Source organism: Arachis ipaensis, chromosome B5 (genome assembly GCF_059453495.1).
Source record: "Arachis ipaensis isolate K30076 ecotype BB chromosome B5, ASM5945349v1, whole genome shotgun sequence".
NCBI classification, from domain to species: domain Eukaryota; kingdom Viridiplantae; phylum Streptophyta; class Magnoliopsida; order Fabales; family Fabaceae; genus Arachis; species Arachis ipaensis.
In genome coordinates, this window is record NC_142440.1 from 146,511,324 (window position 1) to 146,536,588 (window position 25,265).

The following is a 25,265-nucleotide window of genomic DNA, read 5'->3' on the forward strand; positions in this document are numbered from 1 at the left end:
GCCACCGCTAAGCACACTCGCAGAACCACTCGCGATGCTGTCCTCGTTGCCACTCTGGACCTAGCCGCCGCCTTCCTTTACAGTATCGTCTCCTTCCTCCTTCGTGACGGCGCCAACCGCGGCACCATTGTGTTAAAAATAAATTTGATGGTTAGAATTCAAGAATGAATAGAAACAACAGTTTGAATAAATTGTCTATATTTAGTTTTAGAGAAATTCTCCACATACAAGCGTTTTTTTATACAAGTCTTTACAAGTGCACCTTCTTCTTCTTCTTGCGCACGTTCTTCTTCCTCTAACTCTTCTTCTTCTTCTTCTTTTCTTTCGTTTCTTGCTTTCTATTTCTCCTTCTTCAACCATTACTGCACGTTTTCACTGCACCTTCTTCTTCTTGTTGTTGCACGTTCTTCTTCCTCTTCCTCTTCTCCTTCTTCTTTTCTTTCGTTTCTTGCCTTCTCTTTCTCCTTCTTCAACCGTTACTGCACGTTTTCACTACACCTTCTTCTTCTTCTTCTTCTTCTTCTTCTTCTTCTTCTTCTTCTTCTTCTTCTTCTTCTTCTTCTTCTTCTTCTTCTTCTTGCTGCACGTTCTTCTTCCTCTTCTTCTTCTTCTTTTCTTTCGTTTCTTGCATTCTCTTTCTCCTTCTTCATTTACGTACTTTTCTCTCTGTTTTCTTTCTTCGTTATTCTCAATTTCTATTGTTTTTTGACATCAAGCTCTGAAATCATTTTTGAAGAAGAAAAAGCAGCAGAAGATGAGGAGGAGAAAGAGAAAGAGTTCTGAATTATGCATAAGGTGTACTTCAACGAATTTTGGGTGTATTTCTTAAATTCTTTGGGTGTAGTTTTTGTAATCTTTTGGGTGTATTTCTGTAATCCTTTGAGTGTATTTCTATAATCGTTTAGGTGTATTTCTGTAACCGTTTGAGTGTATTTCTGTAATCGTTTGGGTGTATTTCTAAAGTTCCATTATCTTCAAATTTGGCAAGAAACTCGTTTTCATGGAGGAAGAAGAAGAAGAGTTGTTTATAATGCATGGTGAGTAGCGCGCTTTAGAAACAGGAAGTGGTTAAATAACGTGCGTTTATTTACTCTTGAATGTGGGAGTGTAATGCGTGTTTTTTGTTGGACTTGTGCTAACTTGTAAGACTTGTAAGCCAAAAAGACTTGTATATGTAGCAGGCCTCTTAGTTTTAATTTAAACCATTTATTATTAGGATGTATTAAATTTAGATGTCAAAGAAAGATATAAATATATATGTAATAATCATTTCAAAATAACAACACACAAATACATTTAATACATTCCTCTTCATTTTATATTCTTCGTGAGTGTGTGTGCCTTGTTTTTTTATTTTCCAACAAAGTGGTATCAGAGTCACTTGTAAAATGTCTTCGTCAAAAGGAACTACTTTATTTTTTCAATACCCACAATTATCTAAGCTCAACTATGACAATTGGGCAGCCCAAATGAAAGTAATTTTCGGTGCTCAAGGAGTGTGGAAGATGGTTGAGAAAGGGTACGTAGAACCAGAGAATGTGGACAAGCTAACAGAAGCTCAGAAAGAAGAATTAGAAAATAAAAGAAAGAAAGATCAATGTGCACTTACTATCATTCATCAAAGCTTGGATGATGATATGTTTGAGAAGATTGCTGATATAACCAATGCAAAGAAAGTTTGGGATACTCTTGAAAATTCCGTCATAGGAGTTGAAAAGGTGAAGAAGGTTCGTCTTCAAACTCTAAGGGCTGAGTTTGAGTCTCTAATGATGAAGGAGACTGAATCCATTTTGGATTATTTCACCAAAGTTTTGACAGTAATGCACCAAATGAAAAGGATTGGAGAAAAATTAGAAAATGTTCGTGTTGTTGAGAAAATCCTTCGTTCTCTCAACTCAAAATTTTACCATATGGTGGTAGCCATTGAGGAGTCCAAAGATTTGGATACGATGTCCATTGATCAGTTGAATAGTTCCTTACAGGCCCATGAAGAAAGAATGGATAAAGGCAAGCAAGAACGTGTGGAGCATGTCTTGCAGGCAAAACTTTCGTAGAATGGTAGAGGAGAAACCAACGAAAGTGGTAGACAAGGACGAGGTCGAGGCCGTGGAAGAGGACGAGGACATGGTTACGGAAGAGGAAGAGATGAGAAAAATTATTATCAAGAGAAAAGAAATCAAAATTTTGTTCGAGGTCATGGAAGAGGAAGAACAGTTGACAAAACACACATTGAATGCTATTCATGTGGAAAGAATGGACATTATTCTTGGGAGTGTCAGACATCCAAAGAAGAAAAAAATAAACTTGTTGTGCACAGTGAAGATATTGAAGAACCAACATTATTCCTTACGCTCAAGGAAGATCAAAATTCTGAAGATAGTACATGGTATCTTGACAATGGAGCTAGCAACCATATGACAGGTGATAGGAGTAAATTTGTAGCACTCGACACCAACGTAAAAGGACACATGCGTTTTGGTGATGAATCAAAAGTAGAGATCGATGGCAAAGGGACGATTCTATTCGAGCTGAAGAATGGAAGTCATAAGGTTCTTTCCAATGTTTATTACATTCCAAAGATGAAGAATAATATCTTGAGTATTGGACAACTTATGGAGAATGGTTGTAAGATAGTCATGGAAGATCGCTATCTTTGGCTTAGAGATAAAAATGAAAATCTTATTGCTAAGGTTTCTATGACAAGAAATCGTATGTTCTTGTTAAACATGAGAAGCGGTGGAGCTATATGTTTGAAGTCATGTATTGAAGATCCACCATGGATTTGGCATATGAGATATGGACATTTAAATTTTGATGGGCTCAAAGAATTAGGAACAAAGAAGATGGTAGGTAAAAGAAATTCCAACAATTGATCATCCTCATCAGTTATGTGAAGCTTGCTTACTTGAAAAACATTCAAGAAAGAGTTTTCCAAACCAGTCCAAATCAAGAGCTACCAAGCCACTTCAGCTTATCCACGCAGATGTTTGTGGACCTATCAAGCCTTTGTCACTTGGTAAGAGCGCTTATTTTTTGCTTTTCATTGATGATTATTCAAGAAAAACATGGGTTTATTTCTTGAAGCAAAAGAGCGAAGCATTTGAAGCATTCAAGAAGTTTAAAGCCCTCGTTGAAAAAGAAGGTGGCTATGAGATAAAAGCTCTCAGAACTGACAGAGGTGGAGAATTCACTTCAAATGAATTCAAGATGTTTTGTGAAAATCATGGTATTCGACGTCCCCTAACTATTCCTAGATCGCCTCAACAAAATGGAGTTGCTGAAAGAAAGAATAAGACAATTCTAAATATGGCAAGAACGATGTTAAAAAGTAAGTCATTACCAAAAGAGTTATGGGGAGAAGCAGTTGCATGTGCGGTTTATCTCTCAAACCGCTCACCTACCAAGAGTTTGAGAAATATAACACCTCAAGAAGCATGGAGTGGTTTGAAGCCTAATGTATCACATTTAAGGGTATTTGGATCTATTGCATATGTCCAAATTTTTGAGCAAGAAAGATCGAAGCTTGATGATAGGAGCCAATAGCTTGTATTTATTGGTTATGAGAAGAATACTAAAGGCTACTAATTCTTCAATCCCATTAATAATAAAGTAATAATAAGCAGAGATGTTGAGTTTGAAGAAAATGCAAACTGGGACTGGAGTACACAAAATGAAGTCACTTATGATTTTCTGTCTTACTTTGAGGAAAAAGAAGCCCCGATGCAAGAAGTGCAAGGTGAAATCGATCCTTCAACACCAGCATTAACCCCACTAGCATCATCATCGTCATCTCCATCCTCCATTTCAAGCGAAGACCCTCACAGATATCGAAATCTCCCTGATCTCTATAAGCAAACAGAAATACTAGAGGATGAAAATTTATTGTGTTCACTCTCCAATGATGAGCCTTTAAGTTTTAAAGAAGCTGTCAAAGATGAGAAATAGATACAAGTTATGGAGGAAGAAATTCAAGCAATTGAGAAGAACAACACTTGGAAACTTACATCACTTCCAAGTGGTCATCAGGCTATTGGAGTCAAATGGGTTTATAGAGTTAAGAAAAACTCTAAAGGTGATGTAGAAAGGTATAAGACAAGACTCGTTGCAAAAGGGTATAAACAAAAGCAAGGAATAGATTATGATGAAGTGTTTGCTCCAGTTTCTCGCTTGGAGACGATAAGGCTATTGTTGTCACTTGCAGCACAGAACAACTGGAAAATCCACCAAATGAATGTGAAGTCTGCTTTTCTAAACGGTAATCTTCTGGAAGAAGTTTATATTGAACAACCTTTGGGTTTTGTTATTAAGGGTTATGAAGATAAGGTGTTAAGGCTTAAAAAGGCCTTATATGGACTGAAGTAAGCTCCAAGAGCTTAGAATGATCGTCTTGATACGTATTTTTAAGATAATGGTTTCACTAGGTGCATTCATGAATATGCACTCTATGTGAAAGAGGAAAAAGAAAATTTGTTATTTATTTGTGTCTATGTGGATGATCTTATATTCACAAGAAACAATCAAATAATGTTTGAAGAATTTAAGAAAGTAATGGCTCAAGAATTTGAGATGAGTGATATGGGACTAATGTCTTATTATCTGGGAATTGAAGTGAAACAAATGGAGGATGGAATTTTCATCTCACAAGAGGTTTATGCAAGAGAGCTATTGAAGAAACTCAACATGCTAGACTGCAATCCTACCAATACACCTATGGAGTGTGGAGTCAAACTTTCCAAAGAGGAAGAAGGAGTAAGAAAAGTTGATCAAACATTATTCAGAAGTCTCGTTGGGAGTTTAAGGTATTTGACCTGTACCAAACCTAACATTTTATTTTCAGTTGGGTTAGTTAGTCGTTACATGGAAAATCCAGCAGAAACCCATATGAAGGCAGCCAAGAGAATTCTTCGCTATCTTAGAGGCACTCTTGAGTATGGCATGTTTTATTCAGTTTTAGATGAATTCAAATTAATGGGATATTGTGATAGTGATTATGCTGGGGATATTGACGACAGGAAGTGTACTACCGGCTTTGTTTTCTTTTTAGGAAATAATGCAATTTTTTGGTGTTCAAAGAAACAACCTATAGTCACTCTTTCAACTTGTGAAGCTGAATATGTTGCTGCCACTGCATGTGCATGTCATGCAATTTGGCTAAAGATACTACTGAAGGAACTTCAGTTTGAGCAAGCTGAATCCACCAAGGTCATGATAGACAATAAGTCAGCGATTGTCCTAACAAAGAATCCAATGTTTCACGACAGAAGCAAGCACATAGAAAAAAAGTATCATTTCATTCGACAATGTATTGAGAACATGCATGTGGAGGTTGAGTATGTGAAATCACTTGATCAAGTTGCTGATATTTTCACAAAACCTCTGAAATATGATGCTTTTCAAAAGTTAAGGATTATGATTGGAGTCAGAAAATTATCAAGTTTAAAAGAGGATGTTAAAAATAAACTTGATGGTTAGAATTCAAGAATGAATAGAAACCACAATTTGAATAAATTGTCTATATTTAGTTTTAATTTAAACCATTTATTTATTAGGATGTATTAAATTTAGATGTCAAAGAAAAGTATAAATACATATGTAATAATCATTTTAAAATAACAACACACAAATACATTCAATACATTCCTCTTCATTTTATATTTTTCGTGAGTGTGTGTCTTGTTCTTTTATTTTCCAACACATTGTTGGTCGTGCGTTGTATGCCACTGTGACTCGCAGATGTACCGTTGCTACATCTTCACTCTCAGTCGGATCCGTTACTTCCATATCTGAATGCTCCAAATGCATATCTAAGTTTTCTTTTAATTTTACATCTCCTTCATCAATTTCATACTCTGGGACTTATTGTGATCCGTTGTTGTGATTTTTTGCTCTGTTGATAGCAGTAGTCTGGTTTTAATCTCTTCCCACTTAATCTCCTAGTCTTCTACTCCGTTTCAGCAAATTTCTGCCAAAAGTGGGCACAGGTTGGAATTGATGAGAAAAGTAAGATCAAATGTTTTCAAAACACTCGAAACTTCTAACAACCTTTGACTTCTGGCACGAACATCCCAAATCGTTCGGCTAAGATGGGCCATTCGAAGCCATTGATTCCATTGAATATAGGAAGGATATTTTCAACAACTTGAGTTCAACTCTCAATGAAAGTACCAATGTTAGAATTAAAATTTATAAGTTGTAAACAATCAAGTATACCAATAAAGTAGTCATATGAACTAAATTGAAAAAATGAAAATGAAAAATATATAAGTATGAGTATTGAGATAAAGAAATAATACAGTAATTTTCTCCTTTGAATTGAGGATGAAACTCTAAATGAGAGCTCTGCGTACAAGCAATTAGGGCTTGTAAGTATTACAAGTCAATTAAACTCTAATCCCCAAAATTCGCTGTAAGTGCTACATTCTTTACACGCGCTACATCCCTTCTTCTTCTCCTTCTTTTTCGATCGTTCTTTTCTCCCCCTTTCTCACTGGTTTGTTCTTCGTCGTTGACGTTAGTTCCTCCACATACTGTTATGGCACGTTTTCATTGCACCTTCTTCTTCTTGCTGTACGTTCTTCTTCCTCTTCCTCTTCTTCTTCTTCTTCCTCTTCCTCTTCCTCTTCTTCTTCATTACACTTTCTTTTCTTTTTTTTCTTCTTCTTCTTCTGCACGTTCTTCTTCTTTCTTTTTTCTTCTTCTTGCTGCACCTTCTTCTTCTTCTTCTTTTTTCGTTATTATTGATTTCTATTGTTTTTTGACATCAAGCTCTGAAATCGTTTTTGAAGAAGAAGTAGCAGAAGATGAGGAGGAGAAAGAGAAAGAGTTCTGAATTATGCATGATTTTGGGTGTATTTTCTGTAATCTTTTGGGTGTATTTCTATAATCGTTTGGGTGAATTTCTGTAACCGTTTGGGTGTATTTCTGTAATCTCTTGGGTGTATTTTATGTAATCGTTTGGGTGTATTTCTGTAATCTCTTGGGTGTATTTTATGTAATCGTTTGGGTGTATTTCTGTAATACTTGCTATTTTTTCTGAAATGAAAAATACACCCATAGATATCAGTAAGATACACCCATAGATATGAGTCAGATACACCCATAGATATCAGTTAGATATCACTCAAATATACCCAAATGATTACAGAAATACACCCAAAGGATTACAGAAAATACACTCAAACGGTTACAAGAATTCACCCAAACGATTATAGGAATACACCCAAAGGATTTAAGAAAATACACCCAAAGGATTTAAGAAAATTCAGAACTCTTTCTCTTTCTCCTCCTCATCTTCTGCTGCTTCTTCTTCTTCAAAAACGATTTTACCATGAAAAATCGAAAAAAAAAAGAGAAAACAGAGAGAAAAGACGTAAATGAAGAAGAAGAAGAAGAACGTGCAGAAACGAAAGAAAAGGAGAAGAAGAAGAGTAAGAGGAAGAAGAACGTGCAGCAAGAAGAAGAAGAAGAATTTCAGAAACCATGAAAATCGAAAAAAAAAAACGAAGAGGAAGAGGAAGAGGAAGAGGAAGAGGAAGAAGACGAAGACGAAGAAGAAGAGAAGAAGAAGAAGAAGACGAAGAGGAACCGTTTGAGTGGGGCGCGTGTAGTTACGCTCCATTCAAAATGAGTTAATGCGCGTGTTAATGAAGTTTGGGCTGATAACTTGTAAAACTTGTACGGTCTTTTTACTTGCATGTGTAGCAGGCCCCTTTTCTCATCACTAATATTTACGAATACTTATGACTCTCTAATAGCTAATTATTTCCTAATTGGTATATTATATGTTCGTATCACCCACCATATTCAAATCGACTACGACTCCTCCAGAAATAACAACTTTGCCTCCTCCAAGCTCTCTTTCTCCGTTAATGGAAACCGGATGCTACAGATAAAGTGCTTGAAGTAGTGGAAGTTTAGGGACAATAAAGAGCTGAAATCGACGGCATTCCGGTTCATATATCATGAATAGTGTACAGTAGACTCTTCAACAAGGACAAAAATGGTGATGAACATACTATTTTCATGTTCAAGTTTGAGGAGGATGAACATGACACAGGAACATCGTGAATCCATGCTAGGAAGAGTTAGCAATGGAGGAATGCATGTTTTCAACTACCCCAATTTGAGTGATACGGAAAGTTGTAATGTCATAGTTAAATCATGAATGATAAAAATGACTAAAGTGCCAGTTTTAATTACTCATTCTTTATTTTTCCTTTTACCTTTTTCTATCTCCTTATATATTATGAACTTATGTTACGTGTACCTAATTCGTATAGCATCAGGTGAACACGAAATGCTCTTTCCCCAGATGTCATATTAGAGTTGTTATTCTGGCAACCAAAATTTCAAGGGGGTTCAACAAATAGAATATGGGCCGTTTAGTGAAGATGGATCCATCTTCGATGAAGGAGTTGAACAAAAGGGCTAATTTGAGACCAACGCAAGTCACATGGATGAGGATCTGTATATTTTTAATCATTTTTTTCGAGTTCGATATTTATTAAAAAATAAAAATGGAGTTTGTTTGTTTTATTTTGTGTCTTTGCAGTACCCATTAGACTTCCGTTTGATGGATATCTCGATGTAAACAAAAATAAAAAAGACCAACTTGAGTTATACTTTGAATATAATTTGGGTTAATTAAAAATTAAAAAAATTGTTTTTAAGTATTAATTTATTATGTGTCAATGTGTTATATTTCATTTTATGTGTATAAATTCTTCTACACTTTATTGTTGAATTTTTAAAAAATTAAATAGCCATGTTTTAGTTCAAAAACTAATTCAAAAAATAAAGATGGTCTCCTACTAATAAAACTATTAATATCTTATATTTAGATAAAAAAAAAGGAAAAATTACATTTATTTTGTTCATATTCATCGATTAAAATTACAGATAAACATTATATAATAAGAACGGAAATACAAATCAACGAAATTAAATAAAAATAAATCCGCCTTGTTATTGAATTTTTCTAAAGGGAAAACAATAATACAAAGCAACGAAACTAAATAAAAATAAATCCAACATAGTAAACAAACAATTAAACACAAGTAAGTAAGATGTTCTAAAATAGAGGGAATCCAAGACCACAAACAATTCCATTTAACGAGTCATGGCGGGATGAACATGTGGAGCCACTTGGTTGCCTCTGTTCATTCTTTCCTCATTGGCTGTCCAACCTATGCAGTATATACAAAAAAGAAAAGTACAGGTAAACAATCAAAATATTAAATAATGTAAACAATAGATATATCGAATGTTTATTTTACTAGTGTACGGATGGTTATTTTAATATTAAATTTAGAGGATTAATTTGGAGGTATAGTGTATTTTTATTTGATTGGTGGTTGTTCATATTGTTCAACAAAGTCATTATCCCCTAGCATTCCCCATAAAAAATATTAGACCAATATTCATGTGTATCTTTATAAAGTATAATATACCAAACTATATAATATAATGATCAAATGATAATGAGAAATGTTCTCTCAACGCTTCAAAGTTATTTGACAACAACTTCATATTGAACTAATTAAAGCTTTCAATCCATACATTTAGTTAGTGCAATCCAAATCTATTAGACAATTTTACAATGTTTAAATAGGGTTATGATACTATTTTTTCTAAAATTTAAGCAAATAAAAATAGACACATAAATAGTTAAATCTTACTTTAGTACGTCTTTAATGCAAGAGCTTATTTTTGGAATTTGCAAAAAAAAAATTATATATATTTTTTATTTGTATTATACTAATTTTTTTTTAAATTATTAAAAATCAAATTCTAAACTTTTAAATTATAAAAGTTATGATATCATGATACTTCTTTTTTAAAAAATTTAAGGTGATATATCAAGAATTATATCTCATTCTAATAAATAGCATATATAGGTGATATAAAGTAAAAATATAAAAATAAGAAAAGTTATACTGATTGATATATACCTAATGAAGGGTCAAGTCCACGGTTTTTGAGTTCTCTATACTCTTGGCAAATAGCACAAGAACCACAAAAGCAGTGAACAAAAAAGTCCATGCATGGTTCTTCTGGCAAAGAGTAGAGTCCTCTTAGCTTGCTTCTGTATGTGTAAGAATATATGCATCCACATCCCACGTATGAAAGCAGATAGAAGATCATTCCAGCAAATGCACAAGCTGTAAATAAATTGGTTAATTTAATCCAAAAGCAAAAAAAAAAAAAAAAAAAAAACGAATTTTACTAAATATATTTAAGTTTAAGTATAATAATAATATAAAAATATTTTTTATCTCACAAATTAAGTGATATATATTAAAAATTAATTAAATAACACATATATTTATATATAAATATATAGTGACTGATTTAGTGGTTTTTTTGTGTGTGCACATAATATTTTTGTTTTAATGGATTCTAGTAATTAGTATAATTATGTTACGCCAGTAAATATGTAAGTATTGTTAAAATTAAAGTCATATTTTTTTATATTTTGGTAATATTTTTTTAAGCAATACTTTTTAAAAAGCGTTGTTTAACAATAAAAAAATATTACTTTAATTTTAGCAACAGTTTTTAAAACACCATAACTACCATAGTCGATAGTCGCAGTAGCATTGTCATACTAAAATGATTTTTTAATTTTTCATTTGTTTATTACATTAAAACACATCTAAAAAAGAATTTTTTTTACTAATTTCTTACTTTTATTTCAAAAGATTTTTCAAACATACTAAAGAATTAAAAAAATTACAATTTAATAACATCTAAACATTCACAAAATATAAAACCACTATAAAAAAATGAATTTATTACATCTTATCTTATCTAATATAATAGTAAAAAAAAAGTATTGACTTTGATATGAAAAGCTTGCAAGAGAGTAGCACAGCAATTCAAGTATAGTCACATACTATCATGTGCTAATTGAAGATGGTGTAATTAAATTCAAAACTGCTTGCTAATTAATCATTAAAAACATTACTTTTGTTAATATGTTTACTCACATGATCTTCCTTTGTCTACAACTTCAGCATTCTGACCAAAGGTGACACATGGACAGCAGCAGGTCATACAGCCTTCATAATATTCATAACAGAGTGGGAAAAACATTAAATATATAGTTAGTAAAATCCAGCAAAATATAGCTAGCCCGAAGTAAATTAAATTATTGAAAATAATGTCAAGAAGATTATTTAGCCTTTCATGAGAGTATATCGAAAATAAAAATATTATTTGCACACTAAAAATCAGTCACCAAAATCAGTTATATTTATGTATATACATGTATATTTTAATACATTTTTATTGTATATTTTGTATTTCAATATATAATTTACATTGATAGTTAATTTTGATATACACTTAGTATAATTATGCTGAAAATTGTCTCCAACTTCATTAGTGTATGTACATAACTACATATGCATTAAGTGTAAATAACATTATTTTCCAATTAATATCCTCTATAATTAATATATGTTAGCTCCATTTCACAAAAGCAAATGAATCATGCTTAAAATTAAGTGGCTTCAAATGATGATAAATGCAATAATACAATATAATAAATTTAACTTAAAACTGTGCCAAGTAACAATATTGTGAGTTGGTAAAATTAAAGAGCTACTAGCTTACAATTTCCAGGGTCTTCAAAGCAACCACATAACCCTGTTGTCCATGCTCCGGTGGATGCAGAGCTGAATGGTGATTGTGCTGTCTTTCCTTCACCATTATACATTTTAGCTAAACAACAAAGACTAAGAGAATATGTGTGTTTATATATGGAGATATTAAAACTTTAAAAGGTTTATGTATGCAGCTATATGCATGTAGTTCTAGACTTCTAGCATATATATCTCACTTGGAAAAGGCTCAGGTTAACAAATTTGACATTGACTTCATATGTTCCTTTTTTAATTTCATTTTATTCCTAATTAAACAACAACTACCAAGTCATTGGTTTTGCTAGGACAAGTTGTCTTTGATTGATATATATTTAAATTTTTGTTCACTATTCAAAGTGCAAGGCTGGACCAAAAGAAGTCCACTACTTCCCTTCCCTTAAATCATGCAAGCAAGTTTGATTATTTCACATGGCTTGAGTATATATGAAAGTGTCCACCAAACATATGCTGTAACTAATTTCTTAGTGTATCTTTATGAGTTATTATTTTCTACTTTTCAGAATTCTGTAAAAATAAAATAAAAGTTAAAAAAACCCAAAAAAAAATAAGATCTTGTATTCTGGTTTTTATTTTCTATAACTATTTTTTTCTATAAATCTTAAAAATAGAAAACATTAAAAAAAAATGTATACCAAATTGCTTAGAGGTCAGTTCGCCTTAACTTCTACCAAATTATTAAATAAGCACAATTCAATTCCATACTCTGATCTATTATCATTGGATGCACATATTTTTTTAGCACTAAATTTTATGGTTAGCTTAGCTCTAGCTGTAATGGTCAAATTTGAAAGATATATAAACATGGGGACGTGGTCACATCAACTTAATACACAGTTGTGCATGAGAGATTGTATACAATATTAGCATTACTTACCAATGAATTCTTTGTCAACCAATTAAGAATGTGCCACAAGATATAATGACAAATACGGTGGATTGACAAGTTTATTCCATTGTTAACTGATTAACTCAAATTAATTAAATGACCCGTTGCAATAAAAATATATAGAAAGTTTGAGGAAATGATTAGCATGACCCGGTCATATAGTAATATGTGAGTATTTTTTTTTATATTATCACTTGTGTTTTTGCTAAGAAGTTACCAACGAGTAAGGATATATTTTGCCATTATTTGACTTTGATTTTTCATTGGCACATAGTGTAACAAGTTTCATATAGAAGTTCTTGCGTCGTAATCTTGTCCGATGATGTATATCTGGGCTCTTGAAGGGATTAAGCTTCGTTCTTCTATTTTAAAGACTAAATATATTTTGGCCTTCCAGAGAAATTTGAGTGGATACCTATAAATGATGCTATGACGCTTATAGTATGAGAAATATGTTAAAATAGTAAAATAATTTAGAATTTAAAACTTATTCTTGAGATAGATGATGACTTATATAGTGATTGGATTATAAATGAGTAAAATGACATTGATGTAACCAAAGAATTATAGAAGTAACTTTGTCCATTTTATTTTCTTTTGGTTTTCTTTCTTATGTGCTCTATCTTATTGTATTGTTCTCCTTTGTTTCTAAAAAAAACAGGAAACTGAGAGATAACAAAAGCATAAACCACAAACAAGATGTGATGAATAAATCTCATGATGGCATTTTCACCGGTCAAAGATTCACTTTTTTCACATAAGTCGTGAGGATTGTATTTTGCAAGTTGCAACCAATAAATAACCAAACTCATTCCATTCCGATGAGCGTGACTTTTGGCATTAAAATTTAAAAGGCAACCTGGAGATCTTCGCCATAGACAACCACAACAATAAAACCTTCTCCTATTAAGTAGAGATTTTCACCGTAGGCCTGCTATATTTTTCAATATGGCAATAACCCATAATATCCTTACTTTCGAAAAGAACCATACTCCATATGAAGCCTTCAATATTTAAACAAAATTACCCACTGATCCGCCTATAATCTAATACTTCAAAAGATGTTTCAGTCATGGATATTCGAGTAGAATCTCAAGGATTTGACACCAGATTATTAATTCAAAAAATTTATATAATTAATAACTTAATAGCATGTACTGTAAATTGTGCTTAACTATTAAGCATAACAGGCCAACTTAAGAGGTTAAGAATAAAAATACAAGGTACTGCATCTTCTCCTCATCTCACTTGGCGCTATCCCTGAGAAAGATTCAACATCACAACATCTAAGAAAGTGCTAAAAGAACCCTAATAAATCTATTATGTTGATTGCCGCCGCCGATCTAGCTAGGTAGGGGATGTGAAAATGTCTATCTATTTTTCCTTTGTATCAAAGTGCAATACTGCATGTAAGTTAAGCTAATTTCAAATCCTCTCTATTATTGAAACTTAGAGAATATATTTTTTATATTATAAAATAGATCCCTTGAAACTGACAATTCAAATAATATGCGTGCCTTGTGAAACAACACCATATAACAGAACCATTTTTACTTAAAATAACACTATGTTAAGATTAAATTCTAGTGTCTAACAATAAGTCAATAGGACTTTTACTGTAGACATACGTAGTTTAAGAGAATCAAATGACACAATTCTTAAAACGTTTCCTAACTCCTAACTCAACAAAATGGAACACTGTTAACTAATAACTTGAAAATGTTTAGTCACCCAAAAAACAAAAAAGCATGTGAAAGTAAAATAATTGTATATTTATTCAACCTGGTCAAATTATAATAACATAGTTCTACCACCAAAGTATGTGCAATTCAATATCACCAAAAGATAGGCCAAGTAAGGTGAATTCAGATTGGAATTTATTTACAAATTACTAGATAGAAATGTGACACTTCTGACATCATATTGTACTTTGATTTGAGAATTAAAGGATTGCATGAAATTCAAGGACCTGCATCTTCTAATTTTCTTTCAAAAACATACCACTTTGAAATTCTAAAAGGGTCAACGCTTTCATGTACTATATCATCATATAATAAAGAAATTTGACTTAGATGCATTGCTCTTTCTATTCTTTTTTTTTGGCCACTTGCTGTTTTGTTACAAATTAGCCAAATGCAAAAGATGAAGTCCAGAAGAATGAATTGAAAATAAAACAAGAATTTTAACTAATTAAAAAATGTTCCAGAAATGTAAAGAAATGTAAAGCATGGTAACTAACTAACAATTGAATAAGTTAATCCATACCATATAGATATTTGTTAAACCCTAAACTAATCATCATTTGCCCACTCCCTACCACAAGCAGAATATCCATTCACCAAAGAACTTTGAAAAAACTGGATCAAAATATCTAATTGTTTGTCGGAAATGTAAAAAGCAAGATTCATTGAGAAAAATCCAACATGTGGAAATAGGCGGAGTGAAATTGAAATAAATGCGAGTTAGAAGAGGAACTTGAGAAGATCCACGTGAGAGAAGGAAGGAGAAGAGTGAAGAAGGCGAAGACAGAGAGGATGTAGGACTGAGTAACCTTCTGCGATTGGAATGACAACACTTCACACAATCACAATTGTGAATGTGACTTGAACGTACTATTATTTGGGAGCGTTGACTCTGTTGTGTTTCGCGCGCACTTCACCTGGAACTCTTTTCTAAAAGGAACGAAAAGATGAATTTATTGTTTATTACCGTTAGCTAGGGCCTGCAATAGTTATTTAGGTAGGGTAGAGTAGGATTTGTACCTATCTAATTTTAATTTTGAGTTAAAAATTTTATTAAAATTTTAATTTATTCTACTTGTGGTTCTCGACCTTAATTTTATTCGCATCCTAAAGTTTTAAATTTTATCCTATTCTATCCACAAAAATATCAAATTTTTTCAAAGTAAATATAAAATTCAATCATTCCAAATTTTATACATATTAATAAATGTTCTAAATTACTAAATTAACTAACTAGTTTAGTAATTGTTTATTTATTGCAAGATATTACATGAGAGAGGTTGTGAGTTCAATTCTTAATTTATTCACTATATATCTAACATGTTTATCTATGAAAGATAGTTATGTAGATAACAATCTTTCAAACGAAACTTCACTTGTTTTGATAGAATTTGTGATAAATAGAGATATGTTTATTTATGAAAGATAATCATGTAGATAACAATTTTTAGAACAAAACTTCACTTGTTTTGATAGGATTTGTGATAAATAGAGAGCAGTTAATAAAGGGTATATAAAAACTCAAAAGATAATAAATGTTTTACTGTCCAAAACTACATCATTTTTCTATTCATGTGACAATAACAAAACATGTACCACTGTAAATAACGAAATACATAGACAATTCGATTTCGTTTTGTATTATTCATTAACAGAAGGACATAAATATTCACCGTTTACTATCTTAGAAGACTTAATTGGTACTTTTCTTTCTTCAAGGACTAATTAATCCAAGATCAATATCTTCGAAGATCTAATTGTCACTTTACTCATATTTAAAAATATAAGATAAATTATATTATTTTATTAAATTATTAAATTAAAAAATTAAATTAATAATAAAAATAATAAATTTTAATATTTTTAAATAAAAAATTAAAATAAATATTTTCTTTATTCCTAGCTATTTTTTTAAATATTGTATTTAGATTATTTTAAAGATTTTTTACTTAAATAAATTAAAAAAATCTCAAATTACTTTAATCTTCTTGCTTAAAATTAATTATAGGCATCTTTCCTTTCTAATATTATATAAAGAATGAATAATTATTTTTAATCATTAAAAATTTAAATATTGATAAAATTAACTAAAAAAATTAAAACTATTATTATAAATTTGTTACTATAAAAGATGATTTTTTTAACAATATTATCCAATTATTAAATTTATAATTGACTCTATTAATTTTTTTTAAATTTCTTAAATTATTTTTTACATTATTTTCTAAAAAATATTACTCATCTTTTAAATATTATCCTTTATTTTTTTAAATTTAATATTTTATTATTTTAATTTTTTAATTAATCATATTTTCTATTTTTAAGAAATCACTTTTATTTTTATGTAATTTATTATTATATTTATCACTGTAAAATTTATAACAACTTGCAATGAATTAACTTTTTGCAAACCAAATCATAAAATTTGTAACAACTTTTTGTGCACTGAAATTTTTAAAATAAATTAAACTCACTTTAATTATTTTTTTTCTTATTCAAAATATTCAAATTTCATGTCAAAGACACATCTAAAATTAAATAAACAACGTAAACACATCTAAAATTATATATTGACACATCTAAATTATTGACATTATGATTTTAAATTACATACACAAAAAAAAAAATTAAACTCAAATATATGTCTAAAACTATAAAAATTCACTTTAAATATTTTATCAAACACATCTAAAATTTATGTTAGATGATTTAACAGAGAGTAATTGTTCCTATTGTACTGCAAGAATTTTAATAGATTTATATCAATGAGAGCCTATTCAAGAATGGATCACAATGAAAGATAAGAACATATAATTTGAAGCCTTTGTTAGAGTTTGGAAGGAAAATTTGCAGCGCTTAGGTTCATCCAAGGAGTTCAAATTGTGAAGGTAATGCTAACGAGGACACTGGAACAAGAGTAATCCATGACAACGATAATCATCATAATGTGCAACTATTGAAACTTCAAAGAACTTATCAATGGCTTCGGAAATACAAGAGGCTATTATTTACGGAATAAATCTTCTCAATTGTTAAAAAAATTTAAAGGTGTAAAATGTGACCTCTAATTTTTTATTGTTTTCTCTTATATTTATTTTTTATCTCATTTATAAATTAATAGTAAGAGACACTTTATTTTTTCAATTGTTAAAAAAATTGAAAAAATCCATTCCCATTATTCACAAAAGAAGATGGAAGTTCAAGAGAAACATGGGACCGACTTGTATGAAATTTAATGGCAAAATGGATGAATGGAGTGAATGAGGTGATTGGTTATAGTGCATGGTGGGGCCACAACTATTTTTTTGAGAATGACTATTACGGAAACAATTGTGAAATCTTACTTGAACGAAGAATGAATTAGGAGCCAAATCCTAATATGAAGATGCTGATGTTTGGGAACGATGGGCTTAATGGTGGCTTGACTCAATATAACAATAATCTATATGAGGGCAATGTTGGGCCTAATTGGGTTGAAAAGGTTGAGGAGTTATCAGGCGGATCATGTCCCTACCCTCCTGGTTATGGGCCATGCACTTCAACAAACCATGTTCATCATATGGTGGGAAACACGTGGAAATCGGACAAAGGAATGAAGAAGTTATGAATTAAGGACCACGCGTAGCAAGATAGTCGCAACTTCAAAATGGGGAGACAAAGGGATCCAAGGGTCTCGAAAAAAAAGAGCATAGGGAGGAGAGATATATTTGGCAAAGATAATCTCAAGCAATGAGATATTCTAGCCGTCCATTAGTTGATTATGGTGTTTTATCCTGTATAGGCTGATAGTTCACAGTGTTTTTTGTTTTTTATCTTTTGATGTTGTCTTGATGTATTGTTATGATATGTTATGCTAGTTTTAAGGTTGTTGGATTTATTATGGATGTCTATAACTGTTGTAAGTTCTCACATTCCTCTTTGGGAGTTTTGTGAGTTCGAGAATTATCCAAAAAACAAACACTAAACATGTTTAAAGATTAGGTTCAATATATAGTAAACAAGTAATCTTAGTAAACGAAAAAGTTGGTTTATTATTTCTTAGAGTTGTTGATTAATAGCATAATTAAGATAGTTCATTTGCCATATTTAGCTCGTTTTCTCTTTCAATCTGAAAGGTATCAGTCATGTATCTCATTAAATTGTTGAGAGAATGGAGAGAAAGCAGTGAGAGAGAGAATTGTGAATTATGATTAACCAACTCACTGAATGTAATTACAGTTTGCGACATATATAGTAACTGAGCATAACTACCTATTGCTGACTAAGCATAACAACATAACTCCCTGCTTTTAACTATATTATAAGCTACACTCTCATCTATATTAACTACAGTGGACTCATCTACACTATCGAAATTAAATCACACATTTTTTTTATAAAATCAACAATAAAATAAAAAATAAAAAATAAAAAAATCCTTCCACCAGATCATTCATGCATCAAAGAAAAAAATAAAAAATATAACATAAATCAAAATTTTTCTATTATTTCGGTCAAATTATTATATATTATATTATACCCATTTGAAAATAATAGATAATAATTTTTTAACAGAAATAACAATTGATTTAGTGCTTAAAAAATGAATGAATTGGAGGACATATTAGAAGATATCACTTGCATACTACATCTAAAAAAAACATATTTTTTCGCATGTATAAATAAATTCTTTGTGTTAGTTATTCGCATGTATAAACATATTCTTTGTCACTTGCACACTAAAAAAAAAATGTAATTTACCCATGTCTTTGAGGGTCAAACGCCGATTGAGTTGCTAAATGACATGTGCAATTTCAGAATCAGAGTCACCAGTTAAGAGAATGTCATCTATATAGACAAGTGCATAAAGTCTAGACTTAGGAGTAATCCTTGTGAAGAGGGAGGTGTCTGATTTGGTGGGGGTGAAGCCAAGGCCTTTGAATGCTCCCAACAGCTTCACATACTAAGTTCTGGGAGCTTGTTTAAGACCATAAAGAGCCTTAGTCAGCTTACAAACTATAGTACCATCTCCATGCTCATATCCCTGTGGTTTATGCATGTACACATCTTCAGCTAAGTCACCATGCAAGAATACATTGTTGACGTCAAGTTGCTTCAATGTCTAGGAATTTGCAAGTACAAGTGACAGAATGATGCAAATTGAAGCTAGATTAACTACAGGACTGAATGTTTCTTTATAATCCAAACCTGGTCGTTGATGAAAATTCTGGGCAACAAGTCTAGCTTTGTACTTGTCAATGGAGCATCAACTTTGTACTTGATTTGAAACACCCACTTGCTACCAATTAGTTCTCTAGTTGGTGGCAATTTTACTAGCTTCCATGTATTGTTTTGCATGAGAGTAGAATACTAAGAATCCATAGCAGCCCTCCATTTAGGATTTGACAAAGCCTGCTTCATAGATTTGGGCTCAACCAGTCAACCTGCACCTAAAGTGCCTTTGGTTTGGAAATGCCTAATTTGCTTCTGGTAACCATAGGATGACAATTCTGAGAAATTGAGCTTGAAGAGAAGGGTAGAAAATTTTCAAGAGAATGAATAGGAATTGGAATTGTCTAGCAGAAAGTGCATCTAATAAAGTGGTAGAGAGAGAATTTGAGTTAGGCAATGAGTTGAGATGAGATGGAGAAGAAGAGTGTAGGACAGGAGGTGAGGGTTGATATTGCATAGAAGTGGATAAATTTGGTTGAGTAGTATGTGTTGCCGTATTGGTTCCGGTATAGGTTGGGGGAGATTGATGTAGGGTTGGTATGGTGTTTGGGATAGGATTTTGTTGGGGAGGTGTAGTTGGAGGTAGGATGGGGATTGTAGGCATTGAAGGATCAGAGAGGCTGGTGATTTGGGTTGAGGATTTAAAGAGTGAGTTAGGCTCTCTTTGAAGGAAAATCTCTTCTCATTGAAGATCACATTTCTAGTGATCGCCACTTTTTCTGATGGTAGTAGGCATTTGTAACCCTTATAAGAGCTCCCATAACCAATGAACACTGCTGGTTCAGACATGTATTGCAATTTGTTGTGATTGTAAGGCCACATATGTGGGTAGCACGGACAACCAAAGATTTTCAAGGCCTCATATGCAGGTGCCTTGCCAAAAAGTACTTTCATAGGCGATTAATTCTGCAATGTAGGAGTTAGTAGTGCATTGATTAGATGAACAACAGTTTGGAAGGCTTCACCCTAGAACTTTGTTGGCATTGTAGCCTCAACTATGAATGTCAGTTCCATCTCCACTAAATGCCTGTGCTTTTGTTCAGCATTTTCATTTTGCTGATGAATGTAGGGACATGAAAACTGTGAATCACTTTAATATTCTGTAAATGCTTTGACAAACTAAGATATTCAGCTGCATTATTACTTTGAAACATCTTTAGTTTTATGTCTAGTTGCAGTTCTACCATTTGTTGAAAATGATTAAACATTAATTTGAGTTGAGATCGAGATTTGATTAGGTCAATCCAAGTGTATTTAGAGAAAGCGACAATGAAATTTACAAAATTGACACGACCATTGGAATCGAAAACTTCTTGGACAAAATTGAAACAAAATAAAACTTAGGGGTATTTTTAAAACTTTTGTCAAATTTTAAGGACAAAAAGTATACTTTACCCTAAAAAATATAAATGGAGGACTCTAGTATTAATATTCTTTAATATTATTATCTTAATATAATAAAGATGATTCATATATATTTACTAATATATGTTACAGCGTATATATAAAGAGAGAGGAGTATTTTTTATATGTTGTTGTTGTGTGTCTTGTCTCATACTATACTATTCTATTTATACATTCACAATGGACATTCTTTTCAAACTTCATTAAATGCAATCTCTCTTGATAATATGAGCCTCCCAACCTTGAAAAATTCAACCGCCCATGGATATCCATATCACAACACTCTCTCTTAGATGTCCATTTAGGATTATGCCTCATTAAAACCTTACTAAAGAAAAATCCAATGGAAAAAAATTTTAGTGAATGAAAAAAAGTACAATATCCTTTGTGATATGGGGACTGCCTCGTTAAAACTTGTCAAGAAAAATCCAATAGGAACAAAAACCTGACTAAGAAAAAGAGTACAACCTTCCCCTCTTGTCAACATTATTTAATATCTCGAAATCGGCGCATCCCAATATGATGTACCAATCTTTTAAAGGAGGATTTTGAAAGTGACTTTCTAAATAGATCTACCAGATTATCGCTTGAGTGGATCTATTAGACATCAATTATTCCTTGACTTTGAAGGTCACGAGTGAAGAAAAATTTGGGAGAAATATGCTTTGTTCTATCACCTTTAATGTATCCACCCTTAAGTTGAGCAATGCATGCTGTATTATCTTCAAATAGAACAGTTGGAGCTATTTTTCTATCAGTCAATCTACATGATGATAGAATATATTGGATTAAACTCCTGAGCCAAAAACACTCGCGACTTGCTTCATGTATTGCTAGTATTTCAGCATGATTAGAGGATGTTGCTGCTATCGTCTGTTTCGTGGACCTCCAAGATATAACTGTATCACCATATGTGAATAGGTATCCTATTTGAGATCTTTTTTTGTGTGGATCAGACAAATATCCTGTATCTGCATAGCGAACTAATTGTGACTTAGATTCATATAGATAAAACAGTCCTATATCAACTATTCCATGAAGATATTGAAAGATTTGTATGATTCCATTCCAATGTCTTATGGTTAGAGTGGAATTATACATTGTTAGTAAATTTATAGAAAATGATATATCATGTCGTGTATTATTAGTAATATACAGTAATATTTCAGTGGCATTGAGATATGGTACTTCAGGACCAATGATATCTTAATTTTCTTCTTTAGGATGGAATTGATCCTTTTCCACATCCAAAGACCTTACAATCATTGGGGTACTTAATGGATGTGACTTATCCATATAAAATCTCTTCAAGATCTTTTCTGAGTATGTTGTTTGTTGAAAAATGATACCATTTTTTGTATGCTTGATTTGCAAGCCAAGACAAATTTATTCTTTTCAAGATCTTTCATCTCTCTTTTTTTAGAGATTTTATAATTGTTAGAATCTCTTTAGGGGTTCCAGTGGTATTTAAATCATTAATGTACACAATAATTATAATGAATCCATATGGAGATTTCTTTATGAAAATACATGGGCAGATATCATCATTCTTGAATCCGTTTTTGGTCAGATACTCAATAAGACGACTATACCACATTCGTCTAGATTGCTTTAGACCATATAAAGATCTTTGCAATTTAACTGAGTATAACCCCTGCGAATATTTATTGGATGGTTTAGATATCTTTCGTCTTTCAGGAATTTTGATATAGATATCACGATCTAATGATCCGTATAAATAAGTTGTCATCACATCCATTAGATGCATATGTAGTTTATGGTATGCGGATAAACTGACCAAATAACACAATATTATTGTATCTGCTACAGGAGAATATGTTTTTTCATAATCTATATCGAGCCTTTGTGAAAAACCTTGTGCCACAAGTTGAGTTTTGTAGCGTACAACTTCATTTTTCTCATTTTGTTTTCTCACAAATACCCACCTGTATCCAACAGGTCCAAAGACTCCAGGCTTTGTAAGTGAGTCTAATTCAGACTTCATAGCTTCTTCCCATTTTGGCCAATCATTCCTTTGTTGATATTCTTCGACTGTTCTTGGCTCAAGATCCTTACTTTCATGCATGATGTGTAATGTCACATTATATGCAAATATTTCATTGATAATTATTTTATTTTGGTTCTATTTTTCTCCTGTAAAGACATAATTAATCGAGATCTCATCATTTTTCCAATTTTTAGAATTTTCAGGTACCTGAACATCTTCTAGCGTCAATACTATATCAGAATTTTGGACACTTCCTGATATCTCTTCTATGTCTTTATCTTTTTCAACAGGAGTACCATTTGTCTTGGTAATATCAAATGCCTCTCTTCTTTTTTGAGAATCTTTATTTTTGGAACCAATTGGTCTACCATGTTTCTGGCGTGTACTCGTTTCAGTAGCTATTTGTCCAACTAGAACATCAATTCGAATTGGGATATTTTCAGCTAGTATGTAGAATTTGGTTATCCTTTTCGTATCAGAAAATGTATTAGGCAATTCATTTGCTATTCTTTGCAAATGTATAATCTTTTGAACTTCTAGTTCACATTACTCTGATCGAGGATCTAAATGCATCATGGATGATGCATTTCCAATTAAATTCCTTTTCAAGAAGCTTATTCTCTCCTCTTAATGTTAAAAATTTTGATTCATCAAAATAACAATCTGTAAATCGGGCTTTAAATACATCTCCAATTTGTATCTCAAGATACCTCACTATAGAGGAAAAATCATATTCCACATAAATTTCAAAATTTTTTTGTCCCATTTTGGTGCGAGAAGATGGGACAATTGGAACATATATCGCACACCCGAATATTCTCAAATGGGAAACATTTGACTGTTGGCCAAAAAGCTAATTGCAGAAGAAAGAATTGATGGTAACATATTGGTCTTAAGCGAATAAGTACTGCAACATATAAAATGGCATGCCCCAACCAGAGGTTAGAAGATTTGTTCTCATAAGTAAAGGTCTAGCAATCAATTGGAGCCATTTAATAAGTGATTCTACTAGTTCATTTTGTGAATGAATATGAGCTATTAGATTTTTAACACTTATACCATTGGCCATACAATAAGCATCGAAAGCCTGAGAGGTGAATTCACTAGTATTATCAAGACGGATTATTTTGATTGGATTTTCTGAAAACTATTCTTTTAATCGAATAATTTGAGCAAGTAATCTCGCAAATGCCAGGTTGCGAGAAGACATGTAATAAGCACATATGTGATATCTCGAAGATGCATCTAATAAGACTATAAAATATCTAAGAGATCTACATGGTAGATGAATAGGTCCACATAGATCGCCTTGAATCCTTTCTAGAAATTCAGGAGACTCAAATCCAATCTTTATTGGTGATGGCCTTAAAATTAGCTTTTCCTGAGAACATGTAGCACAACAAAATTCACTAGATTTAAAAATCTTCTGATTCTTTAGTGAATATCCATGGGAGTTTTCAATAACTCGCTGCATTATGGTTGTTCCACGATGCCTCAATCAATCATGTCAAAGTATGAATTTATTTAGGTTAGTAAATTTTTTGTTTACAATGACATATGATTCAATTGCACTGATTTTAATATAATATAACCCAGAAGAAAATGAAGGTAACTTTTATAATATAACCTTTTTATTTAAATCATGAGCTGTGATACATAAATACTCATGATTTTTCTCATTCATTGTTTTAATATGATAGCCATTTCGGCGAATATCTTTAAAACTTAACAAGTTTCTTTGAGATTTAGTTGACAATAATGCATTATTTATTATGAATTTTGTTTCATCAGGAAACAAAATTATAGCTCTTCTGGAGCCTTCTATCACATTGCCTAAGGCAATAATGGTATTAACATATTCTTCTTTTGGTACAAGATGAGTAAAATATATATTACTTTTGAGAATGGTATGCGAACTTGTACTATCCGTAAGACAAACATCTTCATTATATGTCTTTGATATTTTTTTCAAAGATAATAATAATAATAATAATAATAATAATAATAATAATAATAATAATAATAATAATAATAATAATAAAATGAGTAAGAGTACATGTGCAATAAAATTATATTCCTGATTGAAATTATTTTTTAAGAAGGATAGTACATAAAAATAGTGTCATATACTAAAAATTTTATTATTATTATTATTATTATTATTATTATTTTAGAACTTGACACATTTAGTGATTTCGAAATTCTTAAACATAAACATAAACATTTTATTAAACATTATTTATATACATTATATTTGAAATTCAAATGTATAGAAAATAAAACTTACCAAATTTTTTTTTCATTATTTATTTACATAAGTACTTCACAAACCCAAATATTAAACTTTT

The 25,265-nt window shown here is 31.4% G+C and overlaps 2 protein-coding genes across 2 annotated transcripts; one reads left to right on the forward strand and one right to left on the reverse strand.

Annotated features, from left to right (window-relative positions):
• The first annotated feature begins 1,469 nt into the window (after positions 1-1,469).
• LOC110272141 (uncharacterized) lies at positions 1,470-2,054 on the forward strand. Its single transcript, XM_021124002.1, has one exon. It carries the CDS (start codon positions 1,470-1,472, stop codon positions 2,052-2,054), a length of 585 nt encoding a protein of 194 aa, XP_020979661.1.
• Positions 2,055-8,917: 6,863 nt separating this feature from the next.
• Positions 8,918-11,805, reverse strand: LOC148566130 (cell number regulator 2-like). Its single transcript, XM_088488699.1, has 4 exons — positions 11,617-11,805; positions 10,989-11,060; positions 9,951-10,160; positions 8,918-9,185 (listed from the first exon to the last, which is right to left on the reverse strand). The coding sequence occupies exons 1-4, from the start codon at positions 11,717-11,719 to the stop codon at positions 9,109-9,111; spliced, it is 462 nt and encodes a 153-aa protein (XP_088344825.1). The 5' UTR covers positions 11,720-11,805; the 3' UTR covers positions 8,918-9,108.
• Positions 11,806-25,265: the final 13,460 nt, after the last annotated feature.

What these genes read in the sequence shown, in the direction of transcription:
- LOC110272141 (XM_021124002.1), top strand. Translation starts at nt 1,470, where the DNA reads ATGAAAGTAATTTTCGGTGCTCAAGGAGTGTGGAAGATGGTTGAGAAA.
- LOC148566130 (XM_088488699.1), bottom strand. Translation starts at nt 11,719, where the DNA reads ATGTATAATGGTGAAGGAAAGACAGCACAATCACCATTCAGCTCTGCA. An exon ending in TGTAGACAAAGGAAGATCAT is followed by an intron (nt 10,161 to 10,988) that starts GTGAGTAAACAT and finishes ATTTATTTACAG; the next exon opens with CTTGTGCATTTGCTGGAATG. An exon ending in TGGACTTGACCCTTCATTAG is followed by an intron (nt 9,186 to 9,950) that starts GTATATATCAAT and finishes TATACTGCATAG; the next exon opens with GTTGGACAGCCAATGAGGAA.